Here is a 13,317-nt window from a genome sequence, read left to right as displayed (position 1 = left end):
CCCTTCCGCAGAAACTGGCTTACATCTTATTTAGGAAATGAGAAAATTAAATGAGAGTACAGGGATTTCGGGGGCCCAGCATAGAAGCAAACTTAGCCTTGATTATCAATGGTATTTCCAGCAGCCTTGGCTGGGCCAACAACCAGCATGGGTAACAGGGGACTCAAAATATCCAACTTTCAAACCTAGGGCATCCTCCCAACCATATATCTTCATGGAGTAAAGGACTTAAGAAACATGGGGGTAAAAGTGGCAGTGGATCAAGCAAGGGTTTGCATGCATGTCCATTGTGTCCCCTTGGCAGGTATCCTCAACATCACAATCATGATGTTATTTATGAGCATGCCCACCCAGGATGGACAGAATGCTGGCATTCCTTTCTGGATGTCCACCCTGCAAACTGGATTAAAGACTGCAATATGCCTGCATTTGTATTCAGGATTATCAGCGTGATGGGGTCCATCTTTACCTGATCCAACAAGTATTTTGTAGGTACTCAGGAACCCGAGTGGAAAATGATCTTACACAACAAAAGAATAATGTATTTTTCATAGCTAATGCTAATCAGTTATGCAAGCACAAAATGTCCTTAAGCTTGCTGCAAACAAAATGACCAATTATCAGAAATGGGGCTTCTCTGCCCCCATCCTTACCTATCCACATAAACGTGTATGTGCTACTGCAGAGCCACTCAGTATGTCTTGTGTGCATTCTTCATGGACTGCCTGCAGCTAACTTTGGAAGATGCAGATTTTTAAAATCATTTAAACCACAGCAATACATACACATTTAAAAAATAATCGGTAACTAAGAAAGCCCCACATTCACACGAAGAAAGACAACAATAAATGGGACTTACCAGTTTAGGTTGTCTGAGGCAGCAGAGGAACAAGTTGTTGGTAATTGTCCAGTGCTTTCATTCAATAAATCACATTGGCTTTGCTTTCTCCTGTGGCTCAGCCTCTGTGCAAAGCAAGCAAACCTCCTTCCTATTCTGTGTAAAGAATAAAATGCGAGGAGGATCACTACAGGTGAGAGCTGAAGTCCATGATCACTAAGCTACTCTTAATGCAAAACAAAAGAGCAAATGATACACGGGGAGATAATAGGGGAAGGAAACAGCCTGGCTCAGAATCTAGGTGTACTCTCAGGACTGCAGCCCCGGGAAGGCTTGATTTCTCAAGCCCTTGTGCATGTAGTAAATTGATGCCATGACTTCCTTGCGTCTTTAGCCTATTGTAACTGTGAGGTCCATCAGGAAAGGCTGGCCTGGACAACCAGCTCCATGGCAAACAAGACTGAATCGAAATGGATTGTTACTCAAGGATGAGCAAAGGGGCAACGAGGCAGCCAGTTAGCTTTGCACTATGTTAACTGCCGGGGAAGAAATATCGTCTGGCATCCAGGAGCCCATCCAGCAATCTGTAACTGCAAATGGTCCACAGCTCTCCTGGGTCCAGGCACTCCCTTACTCCCACAGCTGCTTGGGACCAGAAGCACACAGGTGGCAGCCACATCCTCTCACCTTGTGGCACATGTGCAATCCTTTACAAGCTCCCAGCAGGAACTAGGGGCATCTTTAGAAAGCTCCCAATCCAGTCGGGGCTGCTCAGCCAATGCTAGAGTTTTTGCCTGAGCAGGTTCTGAGAAAGTAGTCAGCAGACTTGGGACTTAAGACACCAAAAGCCTCAGTCTTAGGAAAAAAGATTTCAGTGCTTCCATTCCAGCCTCATCTGGATGCACCTGGCTCCTTTCACATCGTTATGCTTTATGTGACTAATAAGACACAGAATGGATTTCCTAGAAAGCCACTTATGTAGGCACTTATCATGTTTCTCTCTGAAATAAAATGACACATGACCTTCACAGGCTGCTTATTAAATTTAGGGAGGCATTGCTGACTGAGAGCACATAGGAATACCACACATGCACGCACACACATACACACATAGATACACACACGTCCCTAGCAACAGCATTGAGAATCTTTCTAAAGCTCTATTCAGATTCTCTTTCTGCCAAATGAAAGCTTAGCTTCTGTGATACCTTCAGAAATAATTTTGGACTCTTTTACTAGGCACTGATGTTGGTCTGTGATTTACACCTGGAGCTGAATCAACTCCCCTATGTTGAATGTGACCCTGTAGCAAATCCGGAGAAAGTCTCTTGGTTATAAACCAGAGGGTGGAGTGTTAATATTTGGCCTGGTAATTCATTAGAATCCCGGGAATGATATCTTGTATTCCTGAAAATCTCCCCCTTTCTAGAGACAGCATCTTACTCATCCCTAACAAGTGGCTCTTCTAGAGCCGGGATCCGAGGTAAGGCTCAGTGACATAAAACCTGGGTGTCCAAAGGAGGAGTTCCGTTAAGTTTTCCACAATTGTTTTACTTTTTCTTTTCTCATTTGAAAGGGAAATTCTCTCTCTGGAACATTTTTTCTCCCTTTCTCTCATTGAATTTATTCGTCCATGGAAGCATTGCTAGAAATAATCTAATTTGGGAATATGCATGCCCTTGAGGTTGAGAAGGCTATTTTTTCATCAAGGATTAAGAGAGAGTCAGGCTACCCTTTCGCAGCTTAAGCCTAAATGATTGCCAGGTAAAACTTTACCCTTATCTCTAGGAAAGCTTTGACTTTAATGCAGATTGACTTAAATTCCATCTGCTAGGGTAAGCCAGGTGACTGAGTAATTCTACTAAGGTTAGGGGCTGCCTCACAGGGGTCATTAGTTTAATCTGCTATGCAAACCTAAGGGGATGATTCCGCCTGTAATAGTGGCATTGCTTTCTGGAGCAAATGCTCAAGACTGAGTCATTTCATGAGCCCGTGTCTATTGCAAAGGAGATCCATTCATTCATCTGTTCATTTATTAATCCACCCCTCAACAGACATTTATTATTACTTAGTAGGCTAGAAACACTGTGCCAAATACTTTAATGTTATGAAAAGCCTGCCAATAAGTATAAACTCCCAAACATACTTTAGCAAAATTCTCCATAATCTGGCTCTGCCTATCCTTCTAGCCTAATTTCTTACCACCTTCCTACTTGCCTTCCATGCTGTAGCCTTTTTGAATGTCTTTCAGTTCCTTGGACATGCCATACTGTCTCTTAACTCCAGAATTCTGCATATGATTTTCTTCTGTCTGAATGCTCAGTCCCTTTTGTCTGGCTAACGCATGTACGGCCTTAGAGTCTTGACTCAAACATCATCTCTCAGGGATATTTTTCTAGTCCCTGGGCTATTAGGGTCCCCACTCTGTGGACCTCTAGGACCTTATACCCTCCCATCATTATATCCATCACATTTTCTCGCGTTTACTTGTTTAACATCAATCATCCCCATTTTACTGTAAGAGTTTAAGTGCAAAGTCTTTTATTCACTGCTCTATCTCCAGTGTCTAGCAGAGTTCCTGGCACATAGAAGGTGCTCAAAAAATATTTAGTGAGTGTTTTGTTGAAGGGCTTAGCATGAATTTATTGAATGATGAATAAACCATCTCAAAGAATAACAGGGGTCTGAGAATTGAAAGGAACCCTAAAGTTCACTTAGTACATCTAGTTTTTCTTGCCAAGTGGCCATCACTGAATGCTTGTCTCCTCTGATTATTCCTTCTCGATTAATCTCAGCCCATACTGATCACACATTTACTTTGTCCCATACCCCCCAGCACTTTCACGGCATGTTCTTGCTTTTTGTTCTCCAGCTGTTTCCTGGAGTTTGTCTCATTTCTACAAACTGGTATTCTCCATAACACTTAACATAAGCCTGCAATTATTTGATGCTGATTCATTCAACAACAAACATCTGAACAGGGAATTAAATGATCAGAGTCTTGCTTTAGGAAGATTACTCTGGTATTGGGGGAAGGATGGGTTGGATCAGCCAGACCTAGACAGGACTCTAATAATGACCACAGCTCAGAGATGGCGTTTAAAAGCAGCCTTGCCCTTTCTTTCCCTCTGCTCCTCCCCCATCGCCCCACCCTCCACATCATAATATCAGTGTTCTCATTTGGAACATTGAGAATGTTTGTTCCATGCTCAGCACTTCCCCTCCACCCAGCTCCACCCCCACGGTTAGTTCACTTGCTTAGGTTATTCGTGAACATGTCTCACTGATTAAAGTTCCTTTGAAGACAAGGATTGCATTTTACTTATTTTTCAAAATTTCTTCCTCCAGCCTTTACACCGCCTGGCCTAGTATCTTGCAGATAGAAAATGCTCAATAAATATTAAGAAAGAAAAGCACTTATTATATGCAAAGCATTGGATGAAACAGTACGGTGAGGAGGGGTACAAAGTTGAATGAGACATCTTTTGAAAGATAAAAGAGATCTATTTAGTGAGAGAGGTGAAACTTATTATAATACAGGGTAGAAGTAAATGTGTCATAAAAAAGTATGAGCAATGTGCTAAGGGAGCACAAAAGAATTATCACTTCCTTCCGAGATGCTTAGGAAAGATTTACAGAGAAGGTTGCATTTAAACTGGATCTGGAGGAATGAAGACCTCTGGAGGTTGAAAAGAAGAGAAGGGAATGGAGACAATGCACAGAATTCCTAGAATATTGGGGGATTGACAAGTAGTCCTGTTGGAGTAAATGGTGATGGGAGGACCTAATGGAATTTAGGTTCCAAAAGTAGACAGGGGCTAGAATGGAGAGCACTCAAACACTGCATGAAATAGTTTTGGGCTTTATCGTATAGGTGACAGAGATTTGAGCAGGAGAATGTCAGTGCAGCTGATTAAAGATCCCTCTAAGTCTAGCCATCATGGACCATGAACTGAAGTGGTAAGAACCTGGAAGCAGGAGGACATTGATGGTGAGGGTCTGTGAGTGTGTAGATTAGGAAATGAACATGAGACACTCTTTGGAGGTAGAACTTAAAGGATTTGTCAGCAGGTCAGGTGGAGGAAGTGAAATGGAGAAATAAGCTGAGTTTTAACTTGCATGATGGCAGATGACAGTGATATCGATCCCCCTACACAAACATAGAGATAATTTAGGCATTCACGTCGTGCTGTGAGCACCTTTTGAGGACAGAGAAGAGAGCAGGAGACCGAGTCCTTGGAGCCAGGTGAATGTGCCTAGACTGCTTTGAAGAAGCCATTCAGCAGCAACTAAAGAAGTCAGTAGAGGCTGTGGCAGATGAACTACCTCTGGCAACACATAGGACCATTTGCAAGGGGAAGGGTGTAGAATTTCCCTTGAAAGATTTCCTGATTAAGTGTGAGGGTTTGCAGTTTCCCATCTTGGAGTTGTTTAGCTCAGTGGAAAGAACCCTGGTTTGGGATGGGGACTTTGAGTCCTTGAGCTCTCCTCATCAGCTGTGTGACCTTGGGCAAGTTACTTTCTATCACGAGGTCTCAGTTTTCCCACTTGAAAACTGGAAGTTAGGCCAGTTAAATTCAAAGATTCCTTTTAGTATTGTACTGTTCTCTGATTTGTGAAGTGCAACGTTTAGAATTTCAGAACACTTGTGAAATTAGGCCAAAATCCACCAACATCAGAAGCTACTAATGTCCACTGTCTCTTGCAAAAGCATGCCCATATTTTGAGAAAGTCCATTGCAAATGCATGTCTGCCCTGCGGTGAGTTCCATGTGGTTTGTTTGTAAGACACATTTAAATTGATCACTTTCTGATGACCATTTTCTAACCGTTTTTCACTCTTTTTTTTCAGTGAAGATTTTTTTAAGGGGGTGCCTTTTCATCAGAGTCCCAAAATTAAATTATGGGAAGAAAATGGCAGTCCCTTACTGTGGTCAGTAAAGAGTTTGGCCAGCCTACTTCCGCTCCCTAATCTCCTGACCTTCCTTAGGGCGAGGCTGCTCAGTAACGGCTCTGATTCTTTTTTCAAAATTAAAATGTGCTACTTATCGAAAGCTGCTAAAAAGGAGACAAAAAAATAGGAAAAGCTGCCAAAAAGGAGACAAAAAATAGGAAAAGAAAACTAACACCCCAGGGTGTATCTGAACATGCTTATTATGTGTGAAGTTGTTAGTAATGAATGTGAAACTCTTCCTCCTCCTCCCTCTCAATTTCTAAGCCCCAAAGAAAAAAGAAAAAGGGGTGGGGGAGGGCATTGGCTATTCAGTCCCAAGCAGACCTTTTCAAAAGGTGCAGACTGTTCATAGGCATGGTATTTCTTGATTATTTTGTTTTAAGCGCCAGTTGACCTTTCAGACTAAAAGTAAAGGTCCTCAAATATCCTGAGAAACCCTCTTTTGGATTTTTTTCTCTAAGTCTTGGAAACTTAGACTCATGACATTCAAAAAGACTCTTCAAAAAGAGATGGTCCGTATGACTTCTAGTATGATTTGATGACAGGGTGTTTATCTGAACTAATCATGTGAGATTTTCCAGAGTTGCATTTTTGAGAAATGGGATTCTCTTAAGGAGGTTACAAACACTTCACTGAAAGCTTTCCAAGAACGGCTTCATTCGGCCTCTCAGCAGCCTCTCGCTGGGCTGTAGCACCGATGTGATAATCAGGGTCCTGCTTCTGAAAAGTCTTCTTGTTCTGGCTGCCACCCTCCTTTCAGTCATCATTAGAATTCTCAAGCTATGAATCCCCTATTGTCTGTGTGAGCCCGGGATCCCCACACCATGCAGAGGAAGGAATGTGAACCTCCTAGGTCTGGCTCTAAGTCTCAACCTTATCCAGCAGGTCACAAAGCCCCATTTATACGCAGCTCTAAAGTTTTATCATAATTCTTTATCTGCTCAGCCCCATATATCCTCTAGGGCAGTCGGGAGACGTTTGGTAATGAAGCTCATTTATCCTCATTTTCTCAATTGGCACACTTAAAGTTCTAATATTTATGTTCACACTGTCTTAATTTTGAATGTCAAAGATACTATGCTAGACAAGTAGCATTGCCGAAGGATAACTGAACCACGCAGAAGAGTTCACCAGAGTCTGAAACATGATGTGGTTTGTCATATTACCAATCATTGCATCAGAAATAGTTACTTTTAATAACTCAGTGAAAAAATAATAATAAATGCTGCCATTTATCAAATACCTCCTGTGTGTCATACAGCAGTACCACTGAATCTTCACACAAAGAGGATTATCCACTTTTTACTGATGAGGAAACTAAGGTTCAGAGAGATTAGTTAACGTGTTTATGTGCACTAAGGGGCTGATCTGGGACTCAAACCCAGATCTCTGATTGCAAAACTCATGGCATTTGTACCTCACTCCTTTGCCTCTTCCCAGAAATACAGTTTGTGGGTTGTTTTAAATTAGTATAACGTACTTATTTTTTAATGACAAATACATGAAGAATTATGAACTTAGGGCTGTTAAAATGTTTTGGCCAACTGAGTAATGAGATTTGCTCTGATAAACATTAATTAGCACAATACCATGTCAGAGTAGGAATTTGTGGCATATATTTCACCTATCAATAGGTGGCAGCATTCACCTAAATCTCTCCAAGAGGAATTAGCACAGGTTACTTCTCCTCGCAACCACCCCCAAGGCCATCTACATTCTATCATAAAGAAGAGCATTTACAGTAAATGGGTTGCTAAATAGATCGTGATCATGCCTCTGTATAGTGAAATTTGGACTGTACTGAGGTTGTAGGGGAGGACGATGAGCCCTCCCAGAGACACTGGGACTCCTCTCCATTCACAACATTCATTTTGGCTATTTCTCTGGGGAGGTCTTTTGTTTGCAACTCAAAATCAAAGGGACTTTTGTGTCTTTACTTACTTTAAGAATGTTGTGTAGAATCCTAAAACAATTTAAAAATGAAATTGTTAATGCCCTAGAATTTGATAGTTCATGTGTTTATAATTCAGAGAAAGAGTTTGCTTAGATCGGGACAATAAAGCAACTGGCGGACTACATGGTTTCAAAACCTTATGTACATGTACACTGACCCATCAAATCATATGAATCTTCACCAGGAAGCATGGAAATTGGAGTCCATAAGGACTTTTATAAGGGTTCAATATGCAAGTCAAAGTAGTCAAGCTGATGAGCCAGAATACTGAAGGATAAATGACTTCTGAATTTTAGGTGTACTCTTCCTCCACTTCCTCCTTCTCCTATGTATTCTCTTTCTCCTCCTCTTCCTTTTTTTTTTTTTGTAAAGAAAATCTTAATATAAAAAATATGCAGTTAAAAGTATTAGCACAGAATCTATCTCTATTTTCTAGCTGCCAATAAGAGTCTGCCTAGTAGGATTTACTTTTATAAAGTCAAGAAAACAGGTGTGGTGGTAGAAAAAAGGGCAAGCTGAAAGATGCTTAGACCTATCTTTATGTTGACTTCTCCATTTTCGTATGGGATACTTGGAACTGATCATCATCAATGACAACTGAAAAGCACTGAGAAATCAGATAAGATGAAGAGTCCCAACTCTCAGAGCTAAGAAGTTGACTTAAGTAAGATTCTCAGGAGAACAGAGTCTCTCAAAAGAATTCAGATTGGAAGGTAGAAGGCTTTGGAGACTGCATGTTAACTTTCTCTTTTATGTTCCCCAAATGGAGTGTCTTTCTCTTGTTTCACTCTGGTATTTGTAACTGCTTTAGTGCTCTCAGCACAGTCTAACATTGTTAGAGTTACTTGGGGCTCTCCTTTCCTTACTGGATTGAGATCTCTAGGAGGGCAGGACTCAGACCTCACTGACCATTGGATTTGCCTCTCAGCTCAAGGATGGGGCCCCTGTGTATCATCATTGATGATCATTGATGTTATTCAATGCATATATGTTTAATTCAACTGAATTGAAGAGAACTCAGAGGAATGCATTTTATACTTTGTTCCTAGTTTAAAGAAAAATTGCAGCTTGGGTGTTGGATACTACACATTGGTCACATTTCTTATTTCTCATCTAGTTCTTCCATTTCAGGACAGCATTGGTAAGTGACTGCCAAAGCCCACCACATCCCTGGAACCGTTAATTAGCTAATTTTATATCCTTGGCAAGGCCACTGTATTTTGTAGAATGCCCTGGCCATAGGAAGGTTAAATGCAGAGGCAGGCAAAAAAGCCATTACAAAGGACATTAAGTGACCCACATCTAGTGTATAATTCTAATCACTAATGTTTCCTGCCTTTGTGGTTTGGAGACCCAACCTGCACTAAAAAGCTGAATGCTACAATGCTGTTTCCTAATGGTGGCTATCATTGTTTCCCATATTAGGACAAAGCTAAACACAAGGGTAGACATTCATCTTCAAAAGATTACAAAATTACATTCAACTCATTAGGCATATCAGGAGATATAGCCATGCTTGGGAAATGAATTACCCATCTGAATATCACAGGCATAATGAAGTTGTCAGCAGCAACAGTGCAGCTGTAGATTGTCTGATTGCATGTTGACTGTGCTGGACATTCAGGGACATCCCAGGAAGGAAATTGTTGTCATATTATCCACCACATTCCCAGACTCGACCTGATATCCCCAGAAGCACATGGAAAACAACAGTAACAATAACAAACCAGAAAGAGCATCCTCTTATTCCTAGTATGGGTGGATTCTCTCTCCTCCTGCAGCTCCAATTTGTCATCTTCTTAAAAAAAAAATAACCATGACAAGGGAGTGTAAGTTTAGATTCTAACCTTCCAAACAAACACTTTACAATGGGCTTCTTTAACTCTGTTAACTTCAAAATCAGCCACAGTCCAGCAGGAAAGCCAACGACATGGTTGGAATTTACACCTTTCTTATGAGTCAAAGATGAAGGCGTGTTGAGTTGTCCCTTTCTGCACAAGTGTCTGAGCAGGTTGATATGTAGTGTCTTGACATCAACTAGAATCTTCTGAAAGATTTTCTCGCACCCCCTCCACCTTTTTTTTTTTTGAAAAAAGAACACTTTTAGCTTTCTCCTCTATTAGTTGAAGGGGTCAAACTAGAAGATCTTGAAGGGCACTTCTGGCTCTAGCATGCTATGATATCAAAAGGCTACTAAGAGCACTTAGCACATAAAAGAGTATCTCTGCCGCAAAGACAAATTGCTGTATTTCTAAACAGCTGCTCTTGGTTTGTACTGGAAATACATTTGTCTCTCTGTATTCACAGGGGATTGGTTCCAGGAACCTCCTGCCCCCTCCATGCTCCAGTCCCTTATAAAAAATGGTGTACTATTTGCATATAACCTAGGCACATCCTCCTGTATATCTTATATCATCTCTAGATATTTAATAATATCTAATACAATGTAAATGCTACTATGTAAATAGTTGCTGGTTCATGACAAATTTGTTTGCTTTTTTGGAACTTTTGGGAATTTTTTTCCTGAATATTTTTCATTGGCGGTTGGTTGAATCCACAGATGTGGAACCCACAGATATGGAGGGTCCACTGTATGATCTGATACTTCAGAACCAATATAGGTGAACTTTCTTTCCCTAGAGTGCATTGAAATCTGCTTATAACACATGTGTTATTTATCAGGAATGTTTTCTTTTTTAAAAAATAAATAATGTAGATGTGCCTCCCTCATTAATAGAACCCTATATCTATTCATATTTTCTTTGGATAAAGTCAACAACATGTTTCTATTGGTAGGACTGATGCTTTTGTATATGCTTACCATATTGCATGGGAGCATTTGATCTTTTGATTACCCTAGGTCTTCACTCAGTGAAGAGTGATTTGCATGAGTAATACTCTGGGTAGTTTTGGTGGTCAGTCAAGCCATAGAGAAAATTCTCCTCCTCCCACCCTCATTTATTTTTTTCTCCTGAGTGCCAGCCAAAAATGGATTTTTATAAACTCTTCCAGGAATATTTCTGCTTGGAGTTTAAGTCCAGGTTTAAGTTGAATTCTCGGTTCCTAAGACCAAATTTCACAACAGGTCCTCTTATCCTTGGTTAACTGATAAATAAATAAATCTCTGAAGAGGCCTGCCGTCTTTTCCAGGTTGCTTTCTCCATTTACTTTGCAGCCCGAGAGTTTCTTAGATGATAGCTGTGTGGATGGCCTGGGATCCAGTCCTCACCAGATTGCTTACCTGCCTATCCCCACAAGGAATACCTCACCAGTTTGACAAATGGTTTATTTCCATAATTTCACGACATCAGAATCTTAGTAGAGTAGACGTAAGTCTTTGTAAATAATCATAAAGAGTTGAGAATTCAAAATACTAAGGTAAAGGAGAAGTGAAGACGTTAATTGTATTTGCTCATTCAAACATAATAATGAAGACCTATAGCTGTGGGACAGGACCCAGCAATTATAAAGGTAGTCTACACTGTCACTTAAACACTGGACCGAAAATGCCGCTTTACCCATTAAAATTGCTCTCGGCAGAAGAGAAAAACTTCTTTGCCTTTCTCCTAAAAATGCCAGATCAAGTTTGCTGTGCAAATGTCAGTAGCATCTGACCCAAAGCACACAGCACCAAAGAAGTACTTAACGAATTGAAGAAGAAAGATAAACAGGAAGAAATAAAAATAAAGTTAAAGAAGTTGTAATAATACTTTTAAAGAAGGCTTTTTAGATTCATCTTGTTAAAATTTAGCTTCATCTCTATTATTCCCATCTTCCCCTTACAGATGTTGGCACAGCCCTTTTATTCCTGGCCTAGTTCTGTCTTCAGACTTCTGTCCCACTTCCCTTTCTTTACTCCGTCCCAGACTCTGAAATCCCATGAGAGCAGACTCAGGAGGGGCCAAATGGGGTGCCCTGGCCACTTTGTAAGTTTGCTCAGCAGAGCTTTTTCAAGGACTACATACGCCAGATACTCAATGTAATTCTTCTATGGCATTGTCAGACCTACCGGATGCACCTCGCAAGAGAGCAAAGGCACTGAATGGAATTAGAGGCTCAATGGCTTATTCACTTCGTTCATTATTTGGGGGGAAAATCCAAGACTTTGCTCAGAGAGGATTAAAAGGACTGCAACAGGCATCTTCCGTCTGCGCTGCCAATCTAGCTAGGATAGTCTCTGCTTGGTTTGAAAAGGAGGTCACAAAGTTCCACTTATTTCTCAGATCCTCAACACTTAAACTCAGCATGTCAAATACAACCAAAGCTAGTTATTCATTCTCACTGCTCGTTCAGTAATTTACCTTCAGCATCAAAGAAAAGTAGAGATTTTCCTTATAGTCCACTTCCAAAATGCATTTACTTCTTAAATTAAAACACACACGCACATACAAACACTAACACACACCACACTACAGATTCACCATCTCCTCTAGATATATAAGTGAGAAAATCAAGCACTTAGGAGCATTTATACTTCATCAACCAAATATTAATTTAGTGCAATGCAACATATGGGTGGGAGAAATTGTGGCTATATTTTAAGTGATTAAATTAAGACTACATAGGCTGAAGAGAGTTACATGTAGCCCAGTGAAACGCACTTGCCCTTGAACAAGAAGAGTTTATTTTGAGCTTGGTAGCACTGAGCAGTTGAGACTGAGAGTAGATTCCTTTCTGAGATGGCATCAGGCATCACATAAGAACCCCAGAGTTAGAGCGAAATGGTTTAGAGTTTTGTTTGAAAAAGGACCATGGTTGCTTTCATTTAACTTAACATCATTACTGCTTTCCTTTCCCCACATCTATACCTTCTTCTACCACACCCTTGTCTAACAGACCCTCAGGCACTGTAGACTGTTACAGATGAGGGAAGCTGAGGTCAGGGATCCGTTGAAAAGTAGAGTACTTGGGAAATGAAATACCAGCTAGGGTAAGGAAATGTGACTAAAGGATTTTGAGTTTGCTACTTTTTAGCTGTGAATCTTTGGCAAGTCACTTGACTTTGGGAGACTCAATTTTCTTATCTATAAATTGGAATTAATAGTAGTTACCCTGCAAAATGCTTGAATAGACGCATCACAACAGAAGATATACAAATGGCCACTAAGCACATGGAAGGGCGCTCAACTTGATTAGTCAACAGAGAATTGCAAAATAAAACCGCAATGAGATACCAGTTTACACCTACTACAATGGCTGACATCAAATGTTAGTGAGGATGGTGAGAACTGGCTGAATGCACGTAGATTGTTAAAGGGAGTATAAAATGGTATAATAACTTTGGAGAACTGTTTGGCAGTTTCTTATAAAGTTAAATATAATATACCTTATGACTCTGCAATTCTACCTTGGGTTTTACCCAAAAGAGAGGAAAATAAGTATCTACAAAAAGAATTGTATGAGAGTACTTATAGTAGCTTTGGTCAAAATAGCCAATCTGGAAACAGACCAAATGTCATCAATAGGATAACAGATCAACAAATTGTGGTTTAGTCATTCTGAGGAATATTACTTGACAATATAAGTGAATCTCAAAAATATGTTTTTAATTTCGAGAGGATCTATTGCTGAT

At 40.4% G+C, this 13,317-nt stretch overlaps 1 protein-coding gene and 1 long non-coding RNA gene across 5 annotated transcripts in view; one reads left to right on the top strand and one right to left on the bottom strand.

Moving 5' to 3' along the window:
- Window positions 1-13,317, bottom strand: part of ANKFN1 (ankyrin repeat and fibronectin type III domain containing 1) — a 427,590-nt gene that overhangs the window by 156,735 nt on the left and 257,538 nt on the right. For all 4 annotated transcript variants that reach the window (XM_082439936.1, XM_082439937.1, XM_082439935.1 and 1 more), the window contains one exon: window positions 860-994. Coding sequence is in view for 2 of the 4 variants with exons in the window: in XM_082439935.1 (XP_082296061.1) it covers window positions 860-994 (135 nt within the window). In the remaining 2 variants the exon portion in view is untranslated. The remainder of the gene's footprint in view (window positions 1-859; window positions 995-13,317) is intronic.
- The window catches only part of LOC309649789, a 404,889-nt gene that overhangs the window by 170,552 nt on the left and 221,020 nt on the right, over window positions 1-13,317 (top strand). The gene's annotated exons all lie outside the window — the stretch shown is intronic.

This window comes from Balaenoptera physalus (genome assembly GCF_965194825.1).
Source record: "Balaenoptera physalus genome assembly, chromosome: 20".
Taxonomy (NCBI): Eukaryota; Metazoa; Chordata; class Mammalia; order Artiodactyla; family Balaenopteridae; genus Balaenoptera; species Balaenoptera physalus.
This window is presented reverse-complemented; position numbering and strand designations above follow the sequence as displayed.